General features: G+C 40.9%; 1 protein-coding gene and 1 long non-coding RNA gene across 2 annotated transcripts in view; both read left to right on the top strand.

Annotated features, from left to right (window-relative positions):
• The window catches only part of ZMAT3 (zinc finger matrin-type 3), a 71,501-nt gene extending 47,545 nt beyond the window's left edge, over nucleotides 1–23,956 (top strand). The window contains exon 6 of the mRNA XM_089675537.1: nucleotides 14,569–23,956. Within this exon, the coding sequence (XP_089531663.1) occupies nucleotides 14,569–14,777 (209 nt within the window). The 3' untranslated portion in view covers nucleotides 14,778–23,956. The remainder of the gene's footprint in view (nucleotides 1–14,568) is intronic.
• LOC149463331 (uncharacterized) lies at nucleotides 9,838–11,364 on the top strand. Its single transcript, XR_016312465.1, has 2 exons — nucleotides 9,838–9,940; nucleotides 11,232–11,364. It is a non-coding gene; the product is annotated as an uncharacterized LOC149463331 (long non-coding RNA).
• Nucleotides 23,957–24,180: the final 224 nt, after the last annotated feature.

Here is a 24,180-nt window from a genome sequence, read left to right as displayed (position 1 = left end):
CATTACTATTTACCACCAAATGAAAGCCCAATTTGTCCTGAAAAAAACAAGGTATAATTCACCTGGATGTACAAAGTAGTTGTGATGATATGTACGGTTTTACTAACACAGGTCAAAGTTGCAAAATTGTGCTTAGGCATTTAGATTTGTTTTACCCTTAGGCATGGAGGGGTTCATTTACCACTAGTCTATTTTACAGCTCCTCTTCCTATTGCACTGCACACAAAGTACCTTTAAACACCCAGGAGAGTCCCTGACTTCAGCATTACTTCCCCTGAAACTTCTTTTCATAATGTCCTTCTTAGGGAAAATGTATAGTTCTTCAGGAAAGAATCTTAAATGATGTACTAATACTTTATATTTGATGGTTAGCTGGCTGATGACTCAGAAATGGCTCCAGGACATCAGTCTAACCTTTTTTTAGATACTTGTTGGTTTACTTGCTTTAGTAAAAATGATGTTCTACTGATGGTGTCATTCACACATTTAAAGTATTCATTCACATTCCCTTGTGCTGTACACCATTTCAAGGACGGTGCTGATGACACACCAGCTTTATATAAATCATAGGGAAACTTTACTGAAATGAGGCTTTCTAAAAACTGCTTTAAAAATCAGAACATTTATGTTTAATAAATGGGTTCTTTACAAATTCATAACTGAGTTCCTTTTCTCCTTCTTTATACTGCAGCTTTGAACATGCCTTTCTCCCCATTCACCCTTATTTCTCCAAAAGAGGTAGATGTTCACCTAGGGAAATACTGGAGGGAATTCAAACATTCCTCCCAGCTAGGCACTGATTAGAACCGTGTGCATCTCATATGAATGTAACAGAGAGATCACTCTTCATAACTGACAGGGCAGCATCCTGTCTTCAGAGCCGCAGCAATAATGATTGCTTATGATTCTCTGCCAATAGGCAAGCAGTAAACCTAATGCAGGGGATGAATTTAAACCCTACTAAACTCACTTAAAAGGCAGGTGCAAAGGTCCAGAAATCTTGGTCTTTACATTTTTTTTTGTTATATATTTTGTTTATTTAGGACAGTGTTTTTCTTTTTTCAGTCATGAAACCCTTTTAAAATACTGCACAATCTCAAGGCACCCATTACAAAAAGTGAAAAAACTAAACGAAAAGTTTTTGCAGAACGCAGTAACATCTGCACATATGGGACACCCAACGTCAGAGGTGATTTATTCTTCCAAAGCAAATACACCTTTGCACACTGGTACTAGTATTCCATTGTTTCTCTTCTCCCTCAGTTTCTCTCTTTCTCACTCAGCTAATGTGACCCCAGTGCTGATGAGAGCAGCAGAGGGAGGGGCAAACAAGGATGCTGTGCAGTGGCCCGATGTCCTTCTTATCAACTGATGACATCATTGCACAATGAAAACCTGTGGCTTTGTTTAACTTGTGTAACTGGCTTGTATACAATTTTTGGGCAATTTTCAGGCATTTTGCTAAGGCACCCCTGATGATTCCTGAAAGTACCTCAGGGTGCCTGGGCACCCTGGTTGAAAAAGGCTGATTTAAGAATTGCATGAAGCAAGACATACAGTAACAATGTTTTTGTACGTGAATGGTATCTGAATATTTTGTTTAGAATCATAGTTAATAAAATTCAAACTGCTCTGTAAGGGAGTGATGACACTTCCCTTACACCAGAACAGGACCCTTTTTTAATAGCGGTCTCTATATTCATCTCTAGCAATGTCTCAGGCACGCAATAAGCGGCCTATCTGACCAAGGCAGAGTTTTCTGTGACTATGTCAAACTTTCTCGGACAACAGCTCTAATACTGCCGTCACTGTCCAGAGCTCAAAAGCGTCAAGCTCCTTCTTCGCCCATGCCTTCTTCTGGAATTGGGAAGTGAAATGCCTCCTCTAGAGGGTGCAGACATTGCTGCAAAGGAAGAGGACTTAGAGGCGATGTTAGAGGCAGGCACAGAAGATTTCACCACTATCCTCTCATGTGCCTGATGTTATGGCTTCACACAGTATACTTGTCAATATAAATATACTCACTTTTGCTTTTCGCAAAAGCCTCAGTATTGTCACGTTCAATTCTCTTCCATCTCACCATGCTCCCTTGGGTACTAGGAGACTTGCTAAGTCTAAAGGACATTCCCCATTCATGAGCAAATAGAATTGGCAATCTATGATGATTGGGTTAAGCCTGAAAAATATTTTCACGCTTTCAAGAATCCTTGTCAAACTCTAGCCAGTGGGAAAAGCGTTCATTTTAAAGTGGTCTGTTACTGTAGTTGATCCTGTCATCTCAGTCTTTAAACTAACAGACTGTAACTATATGTATTTCCTGTACCTATTGAAAATATTCCTTCATTTAAAGATTCCACTGACAGAAAATATGAGATGCTTTTAAAGGCTCTCTTTAGTTTTGCAGTCCAAGCTCTGCAACCAGCTATTCTTGCTATTTCTGTTTGCCAGACAACAACTAACAGAACTAAGGCAATGAACAAAGAGTAGGATCTCGTCTTCTAGGACCAAACATTGGCAATGAACTTGCAGGCGCTACCTTCCACCTTACTCTTTTGCATTGATGCTCTAGAACAAGTCATGACAGTTCTCCTGAATGTCTTTTATTTTTATCCATATGCACAAAATATTATAGCTAAAAGCTTGGTCAGCTTAAACTGCTTGCAAATGCATATTCCTTTTATTCAAACCTGTTCATGATGCCAAAACACAAAAGAGGTGTTCAACCTTGACCTAAAAACCCTAAACAAGTACCTTCACGTTCCAAGGTTTTGCATTGAATCTGTAAGGTCGGTTATTGCCTGTCTGAGACAAGGGGAATACGACACATCAATGGCTATCCAATATGCTTATTTGCCCTCTTAGGAATTCAGGGCATTTAGGTAACAGAGCACCTAGACGACTTTCTTCTGAAGGACACGGCCCAGACAAAAGTCTTCGTTCCAGAAGCAAAATCGTCTATCTAAGTTCTTATGCTCAGATCTTAAGATCAAAGTGAGATTCTCATGGTAGCCTCATTTAAAAGTTGTCCCCTTCACTCAATTCCATTCAAGGCCTCTACAACGCACCATCTTGATGGCCTGGAACAAGCATACTCCATCTCTCTCAATTGCCTTATGTGCCTTTCCAGCCAATTAAAGAACTCTATAGCTTGGTGGATTAACAATTCAGTCTTGACCATGGGGAAGTAATTTATGCCACACCTTTTGAGGGTGATAACAACAGATGCCAGTCTCACGTTTTCCAATCCCTCACAGTTCAGCGAGCATGATCACCTAAGAAAGTCAAGCTCCCCATCAACATCCTGGAGCTCAAGAGTTTTAAATGACTGAATCCTACTTTTTCAAGGTCACCTGATCAGGGTACAACAATACAGTGCCATGACTGTGGCCTATATTCACCACCATGGGGTACCAGACGTCAGGTAGCCTTAATGGAAGTGAGTTTGATCATATCATGGGAGGGGAAACACTGTCCAGCCCTCTCTTCTGGTCATATCCCAGGAGTGGACAATTGGTGGATTACCTCATCTGTCACTGCCTCAGCTGTTCCCTGAACTGTGAGGGACTGGAACACTTCCTCCTTAGCCTGTGAGGCTGGCATCTGGACCAAAGGGAATGGGCCCTTCACAGGTATATGTCTCCATTCAACATCTTGGCCTCCAGGTTCAACAAAAAATGACCCCTGTTTGTAGCCAGAACCAAAGATACTCTAGCACTGGCATAGAGTTCGTATATGTCTTTCTTCCAGTGCAAATTCTGCCTCGACTGCTCCGCAGAATAGAATCCAGCGATGGACAGTAATACAGTGGGTATGAAAAAAAAAATCACCCCTCTTTTAAATCACATTTTGTTGCTTTACAGCCTGAAATGAAGACAGTTTTTGTTTTTTCCAACTGTATTGCAGCTTATCCAAGTGAAAGATATAACACCAACATGTCAGAAAAGAAAAGAAAAAATCAAAAACAGAATCACTGAGTTGGAAAAAGGATCACCCCTTGTGTTAGTATTTTGTAGAACCACCTTTTGCTTTAATTACAGCCTTTAGTCTGTTGGGATATGTCTCTGCTAACTTTGCACACCTAGACTTTGCAATATTTGCCCACTCTTCTTTGCAGAACTGCTCAAGTTTAGTTAAATTTGATGGTGACAGTTTGCGGGCTGCAGTCGTCAAGGCATTCCACAGATTTTCAATTGGGTTTAAGTCTGCGCTCTGACTAGGCCGTGCAAGGACATTCATCTTTTTCTCATTCAACCGCTTTGTGGTCATTTTTTCTGTGGGCTTTGGGTCATTGTCATGTTGGAAGGCAAACCTTCCCATTGAGAACTTTCTGGTATAGTGCAGCAGATTTATCTCAAGAATTTGATGGTATTTTCGATCCATTTTTCTTTCTATTCTGACTAGTGCTTCAGTTCCTGCTGCAGAGAAACACACCCATAGCAGGATATTACCATCTCCATGCTTTACTGTAGGAAAGTTATTTGGATGGTGAGCTGTATTGATCTCTGACAGACATATTGTTTAGTGTTGAGGCCAAATAATTAAATTTTAGTCCCATCTGACCAAAACACCTTTTTTCCATGTGGTCTCAGAATCTTTAAGGTACATTTTGGCAAAGCTCAGTCGTGACTGCATGTGGCCTTTCTTGAGGAGTGGCTTTTTTCTTGCAACCCACTCATACAAGCCACGTTTTTGGAGATTTTGTAATATTGTCACATGCACACAATGACCACACTTTGTCATAAATGCCTGCAACTGCTTCAGAGTTGCTGTAGGCCTCGTGGTAGCCTCTCTGATCAGTTTCCTCCTGGCTCTTTCATAAAGTTTGGAGCGATGCCCTGATCCAGGGAGGGTCTGTGTTGTACCAAATATTTTCCACTTCTTCTTTCCAGTACATCAGGCCATATAAAAGTAAACAAATACAATTACAATGTCCAGCACTATATAGCCTGATGAAAGTCCAAGCCCTTCAGTGTTAGGTCCGATGGCCCCACCAGTGGGCTGAAAGAACAGGTTCCACAGCGTGTTAACAGCTACATATTATACCTTTACGGTTAATATAAAAATTAATATTGCAAATGTCAACCTACTCCAATATCCTGTTCATGACTAGGTCAACTGGAGCCAAACCAGGAATATCAAGCCACCCTCCCGAAACCCTAGCAAATTTAGCAAAGCATCCTCTGTGTTTATAGATAACCCTCTAATATCGTAAAGTGGTACCCCTGTACGTAAGCCATTCCTTAACCACTTCCTGTCTGGACACTTTTACCCCCTTCCTGTCCAGGGCAATTTTCAGCTTTCAGCGCTATCACACTTTGAATGACAATTGCGCGGTCATGCAACACTGTACCCATATGAATTTTTTACCATTTTTTTTGAGACAAATAAAGCTTTTTTTTGTGGTATTTATTCACCGCTGGGATTTTTATTTTTTGCTATATAAATGAAAAAGTCCAAAAATTTTGAAAAGTGTTTTTCTTATAAAATTTTGCAAATAAATAATATTTCATCATAAATCTTGGCCAAAATTTATTCTGTTATCTTTTTAGGAAAAAATAAAATACGCCAAATTAGTTATAACCAAAAATTATAATTTTTAAACATTTTTTTTAACATTTTTATTTTTTTATATTTATGTTTTTTTTTTTTTTTGTTTTTTTTTACATACAGTCACCCTAGCAGTACAGTGTCACCTTGGTGACACTGTACTACTTGTGGGGGGTGATGAAGATTTTTTTTTTTTTTTTACAGTGATTGCTTTTACACCCATATAGGATGTAAAAGCAATCATTTCTCTTTCTCTCTGTCTGCATTCTTGCAGCCATTGAGAAATACTGTGTGAGTTGTGATTGGTCAGAGCTTGTCACATGGTACAAGGCTGTTGTGAATAGCCTTGTACCATGTGACCTCTGTGATCATTCACAGATTTCACACATAGTAAGCAATGATGTCACAAGTGACATCTTGCTTACTACTTTGCATGTGATCACTGATTGGCCAATCAGTGATCCCATGATCGGGACCTCGTACAGAGGTCCCGTCCGACGATCGGTGTTTCACTGTGTCCGGAGGACACAGCGGGCAGCGGATAGCGGTGCTGCACGCTCCCAGGGAGCGCGCACAACTAGAAATAGCGGGTGCCGTTTATGAACGGCAACCCGCCCCTGGAGTGCCACCGCCCTGCCGTTTAAAAACAGCAGGCGGACGGCAAGTGGTTAAGGGAGGGAGAGGACGTGCTTTTCCAGTCGAGTAATATGGCTTTACATGCCTGAAATAGGGCCCTATAAACAGCTTCCCTAATACAGGCACCCAGAGCTATATCTTCTAGAATACCGAATAATATTGCTTGGGGTCAAGGGGAAGATCAATTTGGAATGCTTTCCTAATAGTAGTTAAAACGGATTCCCAATACCTGTGCAGCTTAGGACAGCTCCACAACATATCTATTAGATCCTCATGATCTTAGGACAGGCTGGATCAGACAAAAGTCCCATCTTAAACAAACTGGGGTGTATTGAACTCGCAACAGAATATACAATTATGTCAGTCTCTGAGATATATTTAAGGAGCTATCACATACTGCTTCTAAGGCCATTGTTCTGAATTTCCCAACATCAGGCTCCCACCTGTCCATGGCCCTACAAGGATATGCTCCCAGGTAAATAGACAGTAATGAGGTGTGGCAGCTAGAGATATGGCCTTTCTGGGTTGTACTATGTTATAACATGCCAAAAATGGGGACAGAGGAAAGAAAAAAAATCAGACAGTAAGTTTTGAGCCTGTACTGCATGATCCTGCTGTATATAGTTAAAATGCATAGTTTGCAGTAAACTGTACATGGACTGCAAGGTGGAAAATGGCAACAGCTTTTCGTACCTAAAGATGTGTTTCAAATGCTTTATACCATATGGGCGCCATTTATTTATTTTTATTATTTGTGTGTGTATGTATTATTATTACAATACAGGATTTATATAGTGCCAATAGTTTTCACAGCGCTTTACAATATAAGGGAGATAGTATGTGTGTATGTATATATATTATGTAATTTATTTATTATGGCCGTTTTGCCCATTATGGGGTACATGTGACTGTACCAGATCATTCTAAATTCATATAGCCTGCAACTGCCTGCAGTTGCTTAATTTTTCCCCAAATGTTCTGCATTAACCTACAGGTAGAAAGAAATTTATTGAATCTAGGAAAGTATTAGGACTCTAATCCTTCAGGGAACAAAGTGTTGTGTATACTACAACATAAGGGAGAAAGAAAATCCAATGGTATTCCCTCTGTCCTCCCATACCGAACCATGCCATCCCTCATATACTGCAATTGAGCAGCCAATTAGTAAATCCCGGCATTCGAGAATGCTATTTCCTTATCTGTTTTGGGACGTTATAGTTGTTCTAAGCAATCCCTAGATGTATTCTGCTTCCATAACAATTACCCGAAGATGGAGTTTATCATCCTAAAAGATGGAGGACTACATGAGCGTTATGTAAGAAATAAAGCAGTTGAGGGATTAAAATAATTTTCGCAAAGTTGGCCCTTCCCATCATAGAAATCCACAGTTTTTGCCATACCTTGATTTTGTCTCAAAATGTATTAAGTGACCAGAGTATATTTAATTGGGAGTAGTCACCTTTCACTTTCTAATAATAGTAGTCACCTTCCACTTTCTAATAATAGACTTCACTGTGCTTCTAGGCATTGATAAAGCCTTTGAATTTTTTTTCTTGTATCCATCCCCTGACTTGTGCCTGTCCACAATTTTTGACAATGCTTTGCCACCCATAGCTGTTTGTTTACTTCAGGTGCACTATCAGGGACTGAAATACCCAAGGAAAGCTCTTTTCATCCTGAGCTAATTAAAATGACCACAGCTGATCACAGTTGAAAGTCAAATGGCTTTGTGTTCCATTGAGAAGGTGATTAGCTACACCTGATTGAGTTTACAAGTCATTTTAAGTAGGGGGTGATCCTTTTTCCAAGTGATCCTGTTTTTGAGTTTTTGTTTTTTTTTACTTTTCTGACATGTTGGTGTTATATCTTTCACTTGGATGTTATAAGTTGCACTGATTAAATACAGCTGGATAAAACATAAACTGTATGTGTTCATTTCAGGCTGCAAAGCAACAAAATCTGATTATGTTACAGCGGAGTGATTCTTTTCTATAACCACTGTATGTCTAATTCTGTCATTCTGGTTCCCACACTGCTCAAAGCAAGAAAAGCCACTTCCAGAAATATGTATTATTGTACTTCAAAATCCTTCTTTGCCTTGTGTGAACACAAACCTTTCAGTCCCAGAGATTACTCCTGTGCTATGCATTCTGACCTTCCCACAATCAGGACGTGACCAAAATTTGGCCTTAAGTAATATTAAGGGACAGGTTTTCACCTTGTTTATTTTGACCCAAAAATCGCTGGATTCATTTTCCCTTCTAAAAACCTTTATTCAAGGTGTTTCTTGAATTAGATCACCCTTACAGCACCCTTTGCTTCTTTCTGTCTAACTTGCAGAACCCATCAGGGAACTCTTTCAATTACCTCTCCTGCAAAGTGGCCTTCTTAGTGACTTTCATGTCTGTCAGACATGTCTCTGAACTAGTGGCTCTCTTTTGTAAGGAGCCATTTCCCAAAGACAAAGTAGTTTTGCACCCAAGACCTTTCTTTGTACCTAAGATAATTCTACATTAAACCTTTTGCTTTGCTCATAAGCATCCCAGAGCAATTGATCTTCTTTGTCTGGAAGTTGTCAGAGCTATTAGAGTTTATCTGACAGCCACAAACTCTATCAGAAAAATAGACCCCCTCTTTGTCTTCCGAGCCTCACAAAGGACATCCTGCTTCAATATCCACAATAGCCAAGTAGATAGGATAACTCATCTCAAGAGCAAACACTCTAAAGGATAAAACGCCTCCAGCATTGTGGGTGTTTCCTGGGCATTCCAAAATCAAGCCTCTGTTGCCCAGCTTTGGAAGGCTTCCACCTAGTATTCAGTTTATACCTTCTTCAAGTTCTACCAGGTGGATGCCCAAGCTTCTGCGTATGCAGCATTTGGCTTTAAGATTCTTGTAGCAGTACTCTGTATTGGGTCCAATGACCCTTATTGTTGGGTCTGTTGGCACAGTTTTTTTTTTTGCCTTGTGTTGCCCACCCTTCTCAGTCACTGCTTGGGGACATCCCAGAATCTATGTATTCGGCCTGTGTTCTGTGCTGTAGAATTAAGAATTTTGACTTGCCTGTAAAGGTCTCGGGCAAAGCTATAGAGGCATGCCCAGCACAACTTTGCCAGTGTCCAGTTATGTGAAAGTAGCAGCCTATAACCCAGGGTCTATGAATATCCAGTCTGTGTCCTGTACTGTACTCCAAGATTCGGAATTTACAGGTATGTTACAGGTTGGTTCCTCCTTTTTTATTGCATGTGCAGCACAGTGTATATTCTGGCACATCTCGGTGCCGTAATTAATGAACTTCCATGTACATGCCCGAGAACTATGTCATTCCAGTCAATCGGGATGGCCAAAGATCCCAAAGCTTGGAAGAAGTCAAAGTGAAGATGTCAGTGCCAGTGACACCATGTTGCATCCATTCTTTTTTCCCTGCCTGAAAGCTGACAAGCAGGGAGGAAGGAGTGGTAAGTTGCTTATGTAACAGCAGATAGTGTCCGAAAGCACAGTTCCCTGGTGCCATGTTGACATAATAGTACAGTAAGAGTTGCTTTGAGTAGAGCTGCTAGCAGAGCAACCAAGTCCGGTAAATGTTAAAACTCATTGACATGCTTTTAGTACCTTTAGTGCAGCTGATCCTAGATACCTGAAGCTGTTGACTCCCACAGGGCTGGAAGCTCAGCAGCAGGAAGAAGACAGGACAGTCCTGCAGTAAAGATTTCAACATAATCAAGCAGTCTGCACATCGTGGGATATGCCTGTGCAGGTAAGTAATGTAACTAAAGCTGTAGACAAAAAAAAGCGAATTTCTTTAGCTAAACCTCAGCTTTAAAAGTTGAGGATGGCCTGGAAAACAACAGTGGGAACATGAATTCCCATGTTAGCAACATCTGATGTTTTTGTATGTGTATTAATACAAGCTTATGAGTGTATTATGTAAATCAGCTTGTTTACCATTAATACTACAAAACACTTGGGCATTGAAAGTGCAAGAGGTGCAAACGTTGCAGGATAAAAAATAATGAAGACAAACTGTATGCCATAAATATTAATGCAATTGAGGTACTTGAAAAACATAGATTCCACACTAAGCTTACAAAATTTATAATCAGGAAAACAATTTTTATCAGAATAAAAGTATTACTGATTTTATATACAGTATCTTACATGGTATAAAGAAGTGGCTTATCTGCTTGTAAACAACTTAAGTGTTAGAGGTGAAAACCATACTTTATTTGGGAATTGTGCAGAGATAGACCCTTAAAAATATATTGGGAGACAGTTGAACCAAAATCGATGTATTCTGCAGTGACACTTATTCTCCAAGGTTTGGTTCAGATCTATGGAGCTGTCTGCAGAGCAGCTCATTCATTTCAATGGGTTGCCCTCCCTGCAAGAAACATGGGAAAATAAGTCTCTGTCCCTTTTTTTTTTTTTTTTAAATTGCACCGCACTAAACCTCATGGTGCTGCAGGATCATGCAGTTTGTCGCATATATAAGCACTCGTTCGCCAATGCGTGGGGGCTCCGTTAAAAATGAACAGCTTTTGTTAGTTCTGGGTATGAAGAATTTTGTGACTCTTTCCATGCATCCCACAGTACAGAGTTTGGTTCTGGAGCAGCCAATTGCTAGACCTGAGCGCAGGCATGGAAAGATAAACAGTGTGTGCTTAGCCCTAAGCAAGGTTCATTATGTGAAATTTTTGTAGGTGGATCTGGAACGTTAATGAGGAAAATACAGGTTCACACTGCTGCAATCTGATTTTGATCTGACTTTCGGTGCGATTTATGTTTGGATGCTACTTTGAAATGGCTGCCATAGTCTATGGGGCCAGACTCGTACTGAAATCACACCAAAGTAGTACAGGAACTTTTCCAAAATCGTGCAGCTCTGAGCTACGATGATGACTCAAGTTGCATCTGAAATTGCACCAGTGTGAACAAAGCCTTAAACACTTCAGGGAGCACTGTTTACATCTAAACTGTTACATTTTCAAAAACCTCATTGCAGCTGTGCAACAACTCTCTCTGGTTAAAAACATTTTACTGTTTTGCAGGTCCAGAAGGCTCTAACTCTGCCAGAGATGCGGAATTGTTAAATAATCCAGAGTATTTGTATGGCTCCAATTCTTTTTGTGCATCTTGTTGCAAGCAGCTCTAAGTTATTAAAAAACAGTTAAAACGTGTAAACTATTGTTTCTTTGCTGATGTAAATATTTTATTAGATAGCTCTATAAGAGTCTAGATCTAGATGGTGCTGTGCATATGTTGCCAAACAACACTGTCTGAAAACATCATTTTGAGTGTGGGATGATGGGATTCACAATACATCTTCCTCCATCTCCTAGGGCAGTGATGGCGAACCTTTTTGAGCCCGAGTGCCCAAAACTGCAACACAAACCAACTTTTTTATTTCAAAGTGCCAACACTGCAATTAACCACTTGCCTACCTGGACGCACTGACAGACGGCACTGATCGGTGGCACTGCTGGGCATCATTGATGCGTGGCACTGATGGGCAGCACTGACGGGCGACACTGCTGGGCACTGACAGGTGGCACTTCTGGGCAGCACTGACAGGTGGCACTGCTGGGCAGCACTGACAGGTGGCACTGCTGGGCAGCACTGACAGGTGGCACTGCTGGGCAGCACTGACAGGCGACACTGCTGGGCACTGATGGGTGACACTGCTGGGCACTGATGGATGGCACTGCTGGGCATCATTGATGGGTGGCACTGATGGGCAGCACTGATGGGCGATACTGCTGGGCACTGACATGTGGCACTGCTGGGCAGCACTGACAGGTGGCACTGCTGGGCAGCACTGACAGGCGACACTGCTGGGCACTGATGGATGGCACTGCTGGGCATCATTGATGGATGGCACTGATGGGCAGCACTGATGGGCGACACTGCTGGGCACTGACAGGCGACACTGCTGGGCACTGATGGATGACACTGCAAGCAGTTAATCTCACCTCTGGCAGCGTCGGTGTGGCTTCCAACCCAGCAGCTCATTCCCATCCACTCTGAACACGTTGCCCCTGGCCCCGGAGCAGTGTGGGAGCAGTGTGGGAGCCTCTTCCTCTCTTCCGCGCCAATCCCCGGGTACATTACCCCTGGTGCCAGAGCCGCATTGGAGCCGTTTCCTCTCGTCCACGCCCACCCTGGCCCCAGAGACATGTGGGAAATGTAGTTTGATGGGGGTCCAGTGTGGACGAGATCTGGATGGCCGGTCCATACGCGCTCATCGTCCTCTTCTTCCTGGCGTGCCCACTGAGATGGCTCTGCGTGCCAGGTCTGGCACGCGTGCCATAGGTTCGCCATCACTGTCCTAGGGAGTTTGACTTGTATACTAGCCAATCATTCTGGTTGATAAGATTTGCTCATTTGCCTTCTGAGAACATAGGTTGATTTTCCAGGTGCAAACACATGTTTGAAACATGTGTACAAATTGATTTACAGCATGGTCATGCAAATATACTGTTTTTTTTTTTCATCTTAATTTATTTCATTGTCTAGGTTTGGGCAAGAGTAAACTAGCAATGAGCTGACTCAAAGTGGTTGTAAAGGTAAAGTTTTTTTTTTTTTTAACCAATGCATTCTTTGCATTAGGGTAAAAAAACCTTTTAATAGTAGCTCCCCTGCAGCCCCCCTACATACTTATCAGAGCCTGATCTTGATCCAGCTCTGTGCATGTCTTCTCTCCTCTCCCGTCTCTCACAGGCTTGGCTGAGAGCAACAGGAACCATTGGCTCCTGCTTCTGTCAGTCAAAACCTGTGAGCAGAGAGTGGGTGGGAGTGCCAAGCCTGGGTGTATGTCTGAATGGAAGCAAGCAGCCTGGCTGGGGATTGAACACGTAGGAGTGCCCCCATGGGAAGCAACTTCCTTTCGTGAGCACTAGGGATGCACCGATACCTGCTATTCTTTGCAGTGCAATTTGAGCCCAGAGTAATTGCTCTATAAATCGTACTGCAAATGTATCTGTTTTAGGTATTGGAGCATTTGCATGAGTACAAGTACTTGTGCAAATGCCTGCTATCAGTGCCACCCTAGTGGGCACTCAGCGGGGGTAAGAAGTCAGGAGCCCCAACATGGCACCCCAGAAGAGAAGGATCAGGGCTGCTCTATGCAAAATCATTGTACAGAGCAGGTAAGTATCACAAGTTTATTATTTTTTTAATAGAAAAATAATTTAAGTTTTACAATCACTTTAATGAGCCAGAAAGAAATTAGGGCTAGAAACCAAGCAGTAAGAAGGCAATCATGCCTTTTTTTTCTCAGGAGATTCCTAATCAAAGTGGTGATTACTCAGTAAATCCCTCCTATATGCAAAAACATCTGATTTGTTGTTGGTTTGAGCTTTACGGTAGCCATAAACCTAGAGAATGAGCAAGCTGGGTGTCAGTTCCGAGGTCTGTGGGTGCTAGCATGAAGCATCAGAACCTCCCTGACTGGGTTTGGGTAGAAATAACAAATGGCTGCTTTTGTATTGATGTTAAGAACCCAGTACTCTGCAAGTCTCCGTTAATCCTCTCCTGCTGACACCTGCACCTGCTACAGGACACAGTAATGATGCAGGGGTCAGCAGAAGGAAGCATTGGACACAGAAAGGCAAGGCATATAGTGCAAGCACACTGTGGATCTTTGAAATATCATCCAAAGGTTTATTCAAGCAGTCACTGCATAGAATTGTGCTGGTGATGTATGCCTTAACCATGTGTTGATACTGGTTCCAGCCACCAGTTGCTACAGCATCCACCACAAAACCATTTCCAGGAATGTGGCTGATTGGAATACTTTACTGGAATTGCACATAGCAGATGACACAGGCATTCAAAACTACTGGAAGTGTTGAATGTGAAGAATCTTCAGGCAGCTGTAGGTCTGCATATCAGTGATTTTTCATTTTTTTCATTGTCCCTTTTTTTTTAACAAATTCCTCTTACCTGCATCAAACAGCCTAAAGCTATGGGCTGTACTGGGACATCGCTGAAATTACATTACAGTATATATATTTGTGAAACTTAGTTTCTTTAGGGTCTGAAGTGCCAAACACATTTACATTTTGTTTTCTGACATTCACTACAGCTTGTGTTCACTACTGTGATAGCCAATTTGGGATTAAAATGTATTTGAAGACCGCATTTATCAGATTATAAAACCTAAGGCACTGAATGAAGATGAGTCTAATTGCCAAGAGAATATGTATTTTCTGAATTAATGGGCCAAGCCATCCACTTTGTCTTTGTATTATGCCTTTCTAATGAAAACATATGAGAATGCTGCTCAGTATTTCTCTGGAAGGTCACCCCATGCCTTCTGTCAAAGTCCTATATCAATTTATGTTGGTTTTAATGAAAATTGACAGAAAATATTTTTTCTCCTCCTAGGTCCATATTTCAATCCCCGTTCACGGCAGAGAATTCCTAGAGACCTGGCTATGTGTGTAACACCAAGTGGACAGTTCTACTGTTCAATGTGCAACGTGGGAGCCAGTGAAGAGCTTGAGTTTAGGCAACATCTGGAGACAAAACAGCACAAGAGTAAAGTTTCTGAGCAACGCTACCGCAGCGAGATGGAAAATTTAGGCTACCTATAGGGAAATTACCACTTTCAAGTTGTGTTTAATGCTTGACTTCTTTGTTTCTGTTATTACCACTATACCTTGTAACTATTTCATGGTTTGGAGGCCTTTCAAGAAGTTCTCAACATGGTCTTTCCAATTCTGGACATCTACTTGTCTCATGTTTCTCTTCAACACTGAGATAATGATTATCACTCTTCTAGGTCTGTTACAACCGAAAACTCTGTCCTAACATACCTGTGCTCTGTAACATCAGGCTATGGGAAATGGTAATGATTGCCGATTTGTGCATTTTATCCAAGTATCCCTTTTCATGGCTGAACACAACTGTGCATACCTTACATCAGTGGTCCCCAACCAATGGCTTTTGAGTCACACTTAATATATTTATCTTTGATGTTGCACATGGCAGATATTCGGCAGCTGTTAAAGTGAACCTGACCTGGCACTTATGTGCCTAAAGTAACTGCAGTAGAACAAGTATAGGCTCTGATATCTGAAGTTTAAAAATGGGGGTGGTACTTATCTCTGGCTTTGGGGTCCAATGGGCTCTGCTGTGATCAACTCCTGCTACCTTAGGCACTTTCTAGGCCAGGTTTGGCTCACTTTAATACATTTACTTCAACATGTTACCTTATACATGTGTCATGTATAAGAAAACAATCAAGCGTTTCCTGATTTATTCTTTAATAAAGAGTAAATTGCACCTTGTATGTTGTTTTTAAAGGAAACAAAGTGGCAAACTATTATGTTATTTACATGTACATTGTTAAAGTTTATAGCCAAACTATTTTTAGTTTTTGCTATGAAAAGATAGAGAATGAATTGCACACCAGAGAGGCATATCAACCAGATTTTCCACACATGGCCTCTTTCCTCTGGTAGCATATGTTTTTAAAGGCACAATCCTGTCAAAATTGAAAACTTAACCTTAAGATGCATACAGAGAGCATTACGTACAGCTGGAATAGTTACATTTGTACCTAGACATTTCTGTACATAATCAACTCCAGCTCTCTTTTGCCTTTTAATCTGGTGATCCTGAAACACATCTGCTGGCGATGCTGGGCCACAATTCTTGACACCTCTCAAACAGAGAAAGCCTGATGTAAGAAACTGCTAGCAATAGTTTCTCAAGCACTAATCCGGTTCAAACCTTGCTCAAAAGTCTGAAGGTGATGCAGGAAATAATGCAGAAAAGAGAGGGAGAGAAAGATGCACCACAGACTTCATTGAGTAAACTCCTAATGACCTGATATAAAACCAGTTTAAAGGGTAACTAAATGGTGAATACTTACCTGTCCAATGGAACCTTACCAGTGCCCGCATCGCCTTATGACTGTCAGTCTCTGGACCTCTTCATTGGCCAGAAGAGGATAATTTCACTCCTGGTCATGTGCAGGAGCTTGTCATCCCAACACTCAGAGACTGACCTAGCACTGTAAGTTGAGCTGCACATGTGCAGCTCTGTTTAAAGCACCAGGGAAGACAGCAAGCAGGCAGGTAGGGGCATTTTACTATCACTCTCTTAGATTAATTCTGTTAGAATTAAAAATACACATTTACAGTTTTGGACCATTGTCACCATGTTATTGCAAGTTAAAGAAAACAGAGCTACAGTTTGTCCTAAATGATTTTTATTTCTGGCTGAAGCGTCTTTACTATTACCATTCAGAGAAAACAAAAAGTATGGCTAGGGACAGAGAAAAAAAAGTCCAGTAGTCATTGGTGCATTATTGCTCTAAAGCAAACCTTGACAGCACCTTAATGGTCCTAAACAGAGCAGGTAGCCCCCAATCCCTGATGTTGGCCACTCACCTCTTGATCCCTCCTATTAGCCAATCACGTTGCATTTTACAAGTTTATAAACTGATGTGTTCTGTGTTTATTTTACAGACAGACATTTAATACACAATGTCAAACACCAAATGTGCTTTCTTTGCTATGAAAAAGGAAGGGTGTGCTCTCACTCTGCAGTTTGTGTAGTCTCATCTACCGGCTTTTCATGTCTATTCCACAACAGGTATTATAAGAGTGGCCAGAAGACTGTTGCTGTTGCCTAGAGCTTGCCACCTGATGACTGTAAGTGGTAAATCTGAAATATTCATATGCAGTATTTCATATTTACATGATTAAAAAAAATAAATAAAAATAAAATATATATATATATATATATATTTAATTATAACATATATGTTTTAAATTTTTAGTGTTGCACTTAACATTTAAGTGTGTGGAAGCTAAAAATTGATTTTCTTTTTCTTCCATTGAGGCACACAGAAGGTCCTAAACGTTTGGGTTATACTGCCACTGACAGGAGAATTGGACACTGGCAAACAAAAAACTGTAGGCCAGCCTAGGGTATAACCCTTCCTACTATCAGAATACCTACATTGTTTGCTAGTGATCATATTGTAATCAAGACTCTTCTGCACCTTGCTGCTATAGGTTTCTCCTTTGATCAGCAAGTATCTGGAATGTTCATCCTTAGACTGGTTGATCCGGGACTAGACTTGTAAGAGGCCTTCAGCAATGGGTTCATGTAGGGTACATTCCAGACTTGGTTCTGGTTAAGTTAGCTGTGGAGTGCTTTTCAGGTCCATAGCTGCTTTGTGCATGGGGCCCCCTATATGGCTCACCCTGTCCTTTTCCCTGAGACTCAGTGGAATCTGAATCAGATTTTTGCTGTGTTTCAGAAAGCCACAATTTGAACACTTTAGAGATTTTTCTCTCTCTAGTCTCTCCCACATTGTTACTTTCCTTGTAGCTAACACCTCTGTTAGGTGAGTGCCTGAACTCGGCACCCTTATCTTGTATAGAACCTGTTTTGTTTTTGCTTAGGGACAAGATGGCATTGAGACCTAGGACTTCCTTCTTACTATAATAGTCCCTGTTTTTCACCTTAACTAGAACATTATCCAGCTCCAGTTTATTAAAGTGAAATTTCCCTCCCTTTTCTGGATGTAGTTTGGCCTGTGTGTCTCACTAACACTGCTTCTTTCAGAAAGATGGATTCCTTTTTATCATTCAGGATGGCCCCAACGTCTCAATCCTACATCTATAGATGGCCCAGACAAGCCATCATTAAAGCTTATGGTCTCAAGCTTGTTATGGCTTATTCCACTAAGTCTGTGAGCACTGCTTGGGCATTTCAGCATCAGGCAAAATATTCCCAGATTTGTAAGTCTTCTGCCACCTGGTGATGGACATTTCTGCCTCATCTGATGTCAGATTCAGGCTACAGGCAATCCCCCAACTTCCTGTTTTGTTGGGCTTGTTGGCAATTGCCCACCCCCCAGTTGGATTCCTTTTTGGATGTCTTAGTGGTTTAAAATTTCCTGTGTCCCTTAATGAGTGAGAAAGAAAATAGGACTTTATACTCTCAGTACCCTCTGTACTACATTGTTGCAAAACCAAAGCATGTTGGTAGCAGTAGGTGTTAAATACTGGGCTGGCATACAGTTTATTGTTTACTAGTGTCCAATTCTCCTGTAAGTGGTAGTATAAATTGAAGGTTTAGGGTTCCTTGTGTCCCTCAATGGATTCCAAGAAAAGGATTTCACAGCGAGTACAAAAATCCTCTTTTTCAGTATGTTTGTCAGCATGTCGCACTATATGTTATTTTCTTAAAGGAATGTTTTCAATAATCTCTTGCAAATTTTCTTACCTGGAAATCCTACCAGTGACAGCACATCACAACGCTAAGCCACTGTATCACAATTAGTAGTAGTGTTTACAGCCTGCCATGCAAGCTCCTTAGGTTTTATCCAATATGCAGCCCAATGGCCAACTGAAAGAGCTTGCTTTGCAGGCTGACAAAGCTGCCTATTGAGAGATAGTGGCTTAGCATTGTCATCCTGCAACTGGAAGTGCTGTTACTGGCATGATCTCAAGGTAAGGAACTTTGCAACAGAGTCACAAAAAGCAGTTTTCCTTAAGAACTGTATACTGTGAGGCATGATGCATATACTAGGGGCTTTACATAGACTTTAACCGCTTGCCCTCTGCCCTATAGCAGAAATACTGGGCTGCGCAAAATCACGCGTGTGTGTGTGTATATATATACAGTTGTGGCCAAAATTATTCAACCCCCAATGCTGTAAAGGGGTTTAGGGACTATAGTGTACATTTGGAATTGTATTCAGAATCAAATCCTACAAGGACGTTGTAACTACCCAAATGCAACTAAAATGACATCAATTGTTTATGTAATACAGTAGTAAATGGTTCTTATGTGGTTTCTTCATTGCCACAATTATTCAACCCCTTAAAGACTACCACTCTGAAGAACAGAGGTTCATACAGGTGCTTTCCATCAGGTATTGAAAACACCTGTGGATGTCACCGAGCAGCAATCAAGCATAATAAGCACCAATTAGGCAGCTTTAAAATGACTGTGATACTCAGCTCCTTCTAGACATTTACTGGTGTGGTTACAAACATGGTGAAGGCAAGAGAATGGTCCAGGAAGACAAGAGAAGAGGTGATTTCTCTTCACAGGAAGGGCAATGGCTATAAGAAGATTGCAAAGATGTTAAACATACCAAGAGACACCTTAGGAAGCATCATTCGCAAATTCAAGGCAAAGGGCACTGTTGAAACGCTACCTGGTCGTGGCAGAAAGAAGATGCTGACTTCGACTGCTGTGCGCTACCTGAAGCGTAGAGTGGAGAGAAGTCCCCGTGTGACTGCTGAGGAACTGAGAAAAGATTTGTCAGATGTGGGTACAGAAGTTTCAGCCCAGACAATAAGACGCACACTGCGTAATGAAGGCCTCCGTGCCAGAACTCCCAGGCGTACCCCCTTGCTGTCTCCAAAGAATAAGAAGAGTCGACTGCAGTATGCCAAAAGCCATGTGGACAAACCACAAAAGTTGTGGGATAGTGTTCTGTGGACTGATGAAACAAAATTAGAACTGTTTGGGCCCATGGATCAACGCTATGTTTGGAGGAGGAAGAACAAGGCCTATGATGAAAAGAACACCTTGCCTACTGTGAAGCATGGTGGAGGGTCAATCATGCTTTGGGGCTGTTTTGCTTCTGCAGGTACAGGGAAGCTTCAGCGTGTGCAAGGTACCATGAATTCTCTTCAGTACCAGGAGATATTGGATGGAAACGTGATGCAGTCCGTCACACACCTGAGGCTTGGGAGACGTTGGACCTTTCAACAGGACAATGATCCCAAGCATACCTCCAAGTCCACTAGAGCATGGTTGCAGAGGAAAGGCTGGAACATTTTGGAGTGGCCATCGCAGTCACCAGACTTAAATCCGATTGAGAACCTCTGGTGGGACTTAAAGAAAGCAGTTGCAGTGCGCAAGCCTAAGAATGTGACTGAACTGGAGGCCTTTGCCCATGAAGAATGGGCGAAGATACCCGTAGATCGCTGCAAGACACTTGTGTCAAGCTATGCTTCACGTTTAAAAGCTGTTATAACTGTAAAAGGATGCTGTACTAAGTACTAAGATTGAATGTCACTTGGGGGTTGAATAAAACTGATAATGCTGTGAGCACAGAAAAGACATTTGTGGTTATTTCATTATAACTGTTATGTTATATTTGTCTGACCTACAAGTGCCTCTTTAATGTAAATGTAAGCAAGATGACTGAATGATCAAAAGCAATGTCAAACTGGCCAAAACACTCAATTTCAGTGGGGGTTGAATAATTTTGGCCACAACTGTATATACACGTGATTTGCATCTCCGGGTAGGGGCACACGCTGTTCTACCTGCGCCGCTATTGGCGGCTAGAGATGTCAATCACTGGGTCCTCGCCGGCACTCGGCAATCGTTGTGGAAAGCTGACAGGAGAGACCCTTGTGTAAACACAGTTCTCTCTGCTGTCAGCATGGACATTGAGAAATACAAAATAGCATGCCTCCTTAGTAAAACACAGCACACAGTAAAACACTCACAGCACACAGTTAACCCTTTGACCGCCCCAGATCTTAACCCCTTCCTGCCCAGTGCCAATAGTAGAGTGTAAGTGTTTTTTATTAGCACTGATCACTGTATTGGTGTCATTGGGGATGTCAGTGGCAGTTAGTTCCCACTCAGTGTCAGAAAGCCCACTGCCGTCCCGCTATAAGTCGCTGATCGCCGCCATTACTAGTGTAAAAAAATAAACAAAAATTCCAGTATATATACCGCCATTGGTAGATGCTATAACTTTCACGTAAACCAATTCATTTACACTTATTGGGATTTTTTTTTTTAGCAAAGATATGTAGCAGAATACATTTTGGCCTAAATTTATGAAGAAATTAAATTTTTTTAATGGATATGTTTTATAGCAAAAAGTCAAAAATATTTTTTTTTCTGTTTTATAGTGCAAAAAATAAAACCTGCACAGTTGATCAAATACCACCAAAAGAAAGCTATATTTGTGGGAAAAAAGACATACATTTCATTTATGTACAGTGTTACATGACTGTGCAATTGTCTGTTAAATTAATGCAGCGCCGTCTCGCTGGTCAGGAAGGAGGTAAATATTGCAGAGGGCAAGTGGTTAAAGAAAATCTAGGTAATACATTTATACATTTCTTAGGTGATGTGTTTTCACCCACACTATAGCTCGCTGCAACGTCTTACAATTAAATGTGCCTCACAAGCTGAGAAAGGTTGGGGATCTCTGCTTTTACACTGTGTGATTGGTAGCTGACATTCCAAAGAATCCCTTTTTGGAGAAATGTAAGTGGTTTGAATGAAGATGTGTACTTGTCAATAGTAGAATGCACACAAAGACCATTAGATGTCGTACAGCATGAAGTTTTAAGCATGGTTCAGAATATTGTGTGTATGTTGTGCTTCTATACTGTAAAATGACCAGGAACTCACCACTGTGTTTGCCAACAGGCATTTCTTTTAACAGTTTCTGGCTGAATAGTCATTTCATTAGTTACTGTGCATTCAGAGCAAAAGTCGGCTGCACTCCAAAAGAAATGCAAACACTGGAAAGTTTATCTAAAAAACACAACTATAGTCCCCGCCCTGGACCTCCTGTTCTGGGTGAATAAAGCTACTGGTATTTGAATTTATTTTTTTGCAGTGCAGCAGGTCTTTTCCTTTGCATTTGTGCAGCCTCTGGAGCAGAGATTGAGCCCCTGCACCCGATCTTTAATGAGGGTGACCTTGATTCATACTTTACTGTGTTTTCAGTTAAAATTTCTGTATCAGTAGTTTAATATATTCTTCACGTTGCACATAAAGTATAACTGTGCTTTCAGAATACATTTGTAAATGTCCCTATAGCTTTTGAAATAATAAAAGGCCCATGTGATGGGTAACCTTTTGTGGAGATAAGTCCTGTTGTTAGGACCATGACCTGGCCCTGTGTTTACTTCCATATTTGCTCTAGAAAGGTTTTTCCTGGTCATCAATAGAGGGTACATTTTGGAGACCCAATCAGCAATGGGGTGCATGAGCAATCTGTTTCCTGGGAGCAGATATTTCAGAGCCAGGAGACTGCAGGTTGCTGGGAAATAGGGCTTTGGTTTAATCACATTGGTATTTTATTAGAGGTATCTGGGACGAGTACAATCAAAAATGTTTGAAGAGCAGTTATACTCTAAATCCTTTTGCTGCTTTCAGTAAAATGAAAAAAAAAAAACTGAAAGGATTTTTGGGACTTTGGCCAGTCGTTAATAAATGAAGATGTTTTGTTATGTATGATCATTGTTTACTTTGGGCATTATGTAAAAAATATATTTTTCTGCAGTTACTGTCTGTATTTTCTCATCCCTGTTGTTAAACCCTGTGAAGCTTTGTGTCGGGTAATGCCACTTCAGGCGTTAACCATGGCGGAGTAAGAGGAGTTTGGCCATCTGTCTGTTTGCTCAAACTACCAAATGAGCTACCATCAGAGGCCTGCCCTTTCTCCTCTTCTTCGTCTGCATCATCCATAATAATATTTCCTTCTGAATATTGCTGCTTTTATTGAAGCAATTACTGCACAATCTCCTCAAAAATTTAGTTTTACAAAAATGTACCATTGGTAAATATGCTTACTATTTTTGAGTCAGAGTATGAAGGATTTCTTTTGTTTTTTGTTTTTTTCTGTTTTTTTTTTTTTTTTTTTTTACATTTATGTAACCACGTCATTGGTATGTGGAACTGTGTATATATGCATAGGAAGTGTAATTCTACTGTTTTACATATGCTTGTGATATACAGAAAACACACTAAAAGTAAAATACTTTATTATTTTAGTAATATGTTACGGCTTGTTGGTATGGCTGTTCCTAACTGTACCCATTCCTGTCTGAGCTGCTCTGTGTTTAGCAGTTCCTCCTCCACAGTATGTACACATTTTCTCCATTGGGACAATTAGTCTTCATAATGAAAGCAAGTGCAAGTTCTCATGGACTCTTTGGTAACCATCAGACGCATCTCGGACAGTTCTTGAAGCATCCTGAGTGTGTCCAATGGTCACATAAGTGTCAATGAGTATTCACGTGCAAGTTCGTAATAGGGGGCACGTCTTTGGTAGATATTTGTACAAACTTCACTCAGGAGTCCATGAACACAGACAAGGTTTGGGCCAGTAACAGGAACAGGAATTGCAGTGGTTACAACTGCAAATGACCACTGCTCCAAGAAATCCTGCACTCCTTTACTTCCTCACTCATCAACGCTTTTAATGCAGAATTTACTAAGCAGAGAGGTGCTGGTCACATCCTGCAAAGCCAAGTTCCGCAGGGAAGCTGCTGATGCTTGGGGACAGTACAAGCATTGGTAGACACCATTCTATGGTATGCATATTTGAGATATAATTATATGTTGAGGTTGTTACATACAAAGCTAGGCTGAAAAAAAAAAAAAAAAAAGTTTACCACAAGACAAATCTTAGTTTGGCAATGAACCACTGTTGTATTGTACCTTTTAAACCTGATAATTACAATCATAAATTCAAAATTAATTTATCCAACATCTATGTTGTATATTTCTTTATCTCATTTTCTGTCAATGACATTACAGACTTAGTTTCAGATATATGATGTCATATGATTACCTTTTTATCTTGTTTGTTCAGTCCATGCACATGCTTTACTGAAATAAACTGTCTGGAAAGACATTAAAGTGGGTAAAGATAACACCCAGTTTAATTATGTATTGAAAGTGGCACCATACATCATAATTAAAGCTGAATTCCAGGCACAAAGGAAAAATAAACAAATAAACATCATGGACACTGTTTTATTGGTGTGTCTTTCTTCTGAAAGTTAAATAGTTATGAAGGGTTTTGCATTTGGTTGACATATTAATGGCCCTATGTTTTTATACCATTGGTCCCAGTAAATGCTTTCTTTTATCTACTGTATATATATATATATATTGTCTTGCTCACTTAAAACATTGATATTAGGACATAATAAGTTATCACTGCCAGAAGGTAGGTATGGTAGCTGAGGACACACC

Source organism: Staurois parvus, unplaced genomic scaffold (assembly GCF_062004578.1).
Source record: "Staurois parvus isolate SC_StPar_1 unplaced genomic scaffold, SC_StPar_1.0 ptg000155l, whole genome shotgun sequence".
In the NCBI taxonomy this organism is placed as follows: domain Eukaryota; kingdom Metazoa; phylum Chordata; class Amphibia; order Anura; family Ranidae; genus Staurois; species Staurois parvus.
The sequence above is the reverse complement of the archived record's forward strand: the minus strand, read 5'-3'. Positions and strand labels throughout refer to the sequence as shown.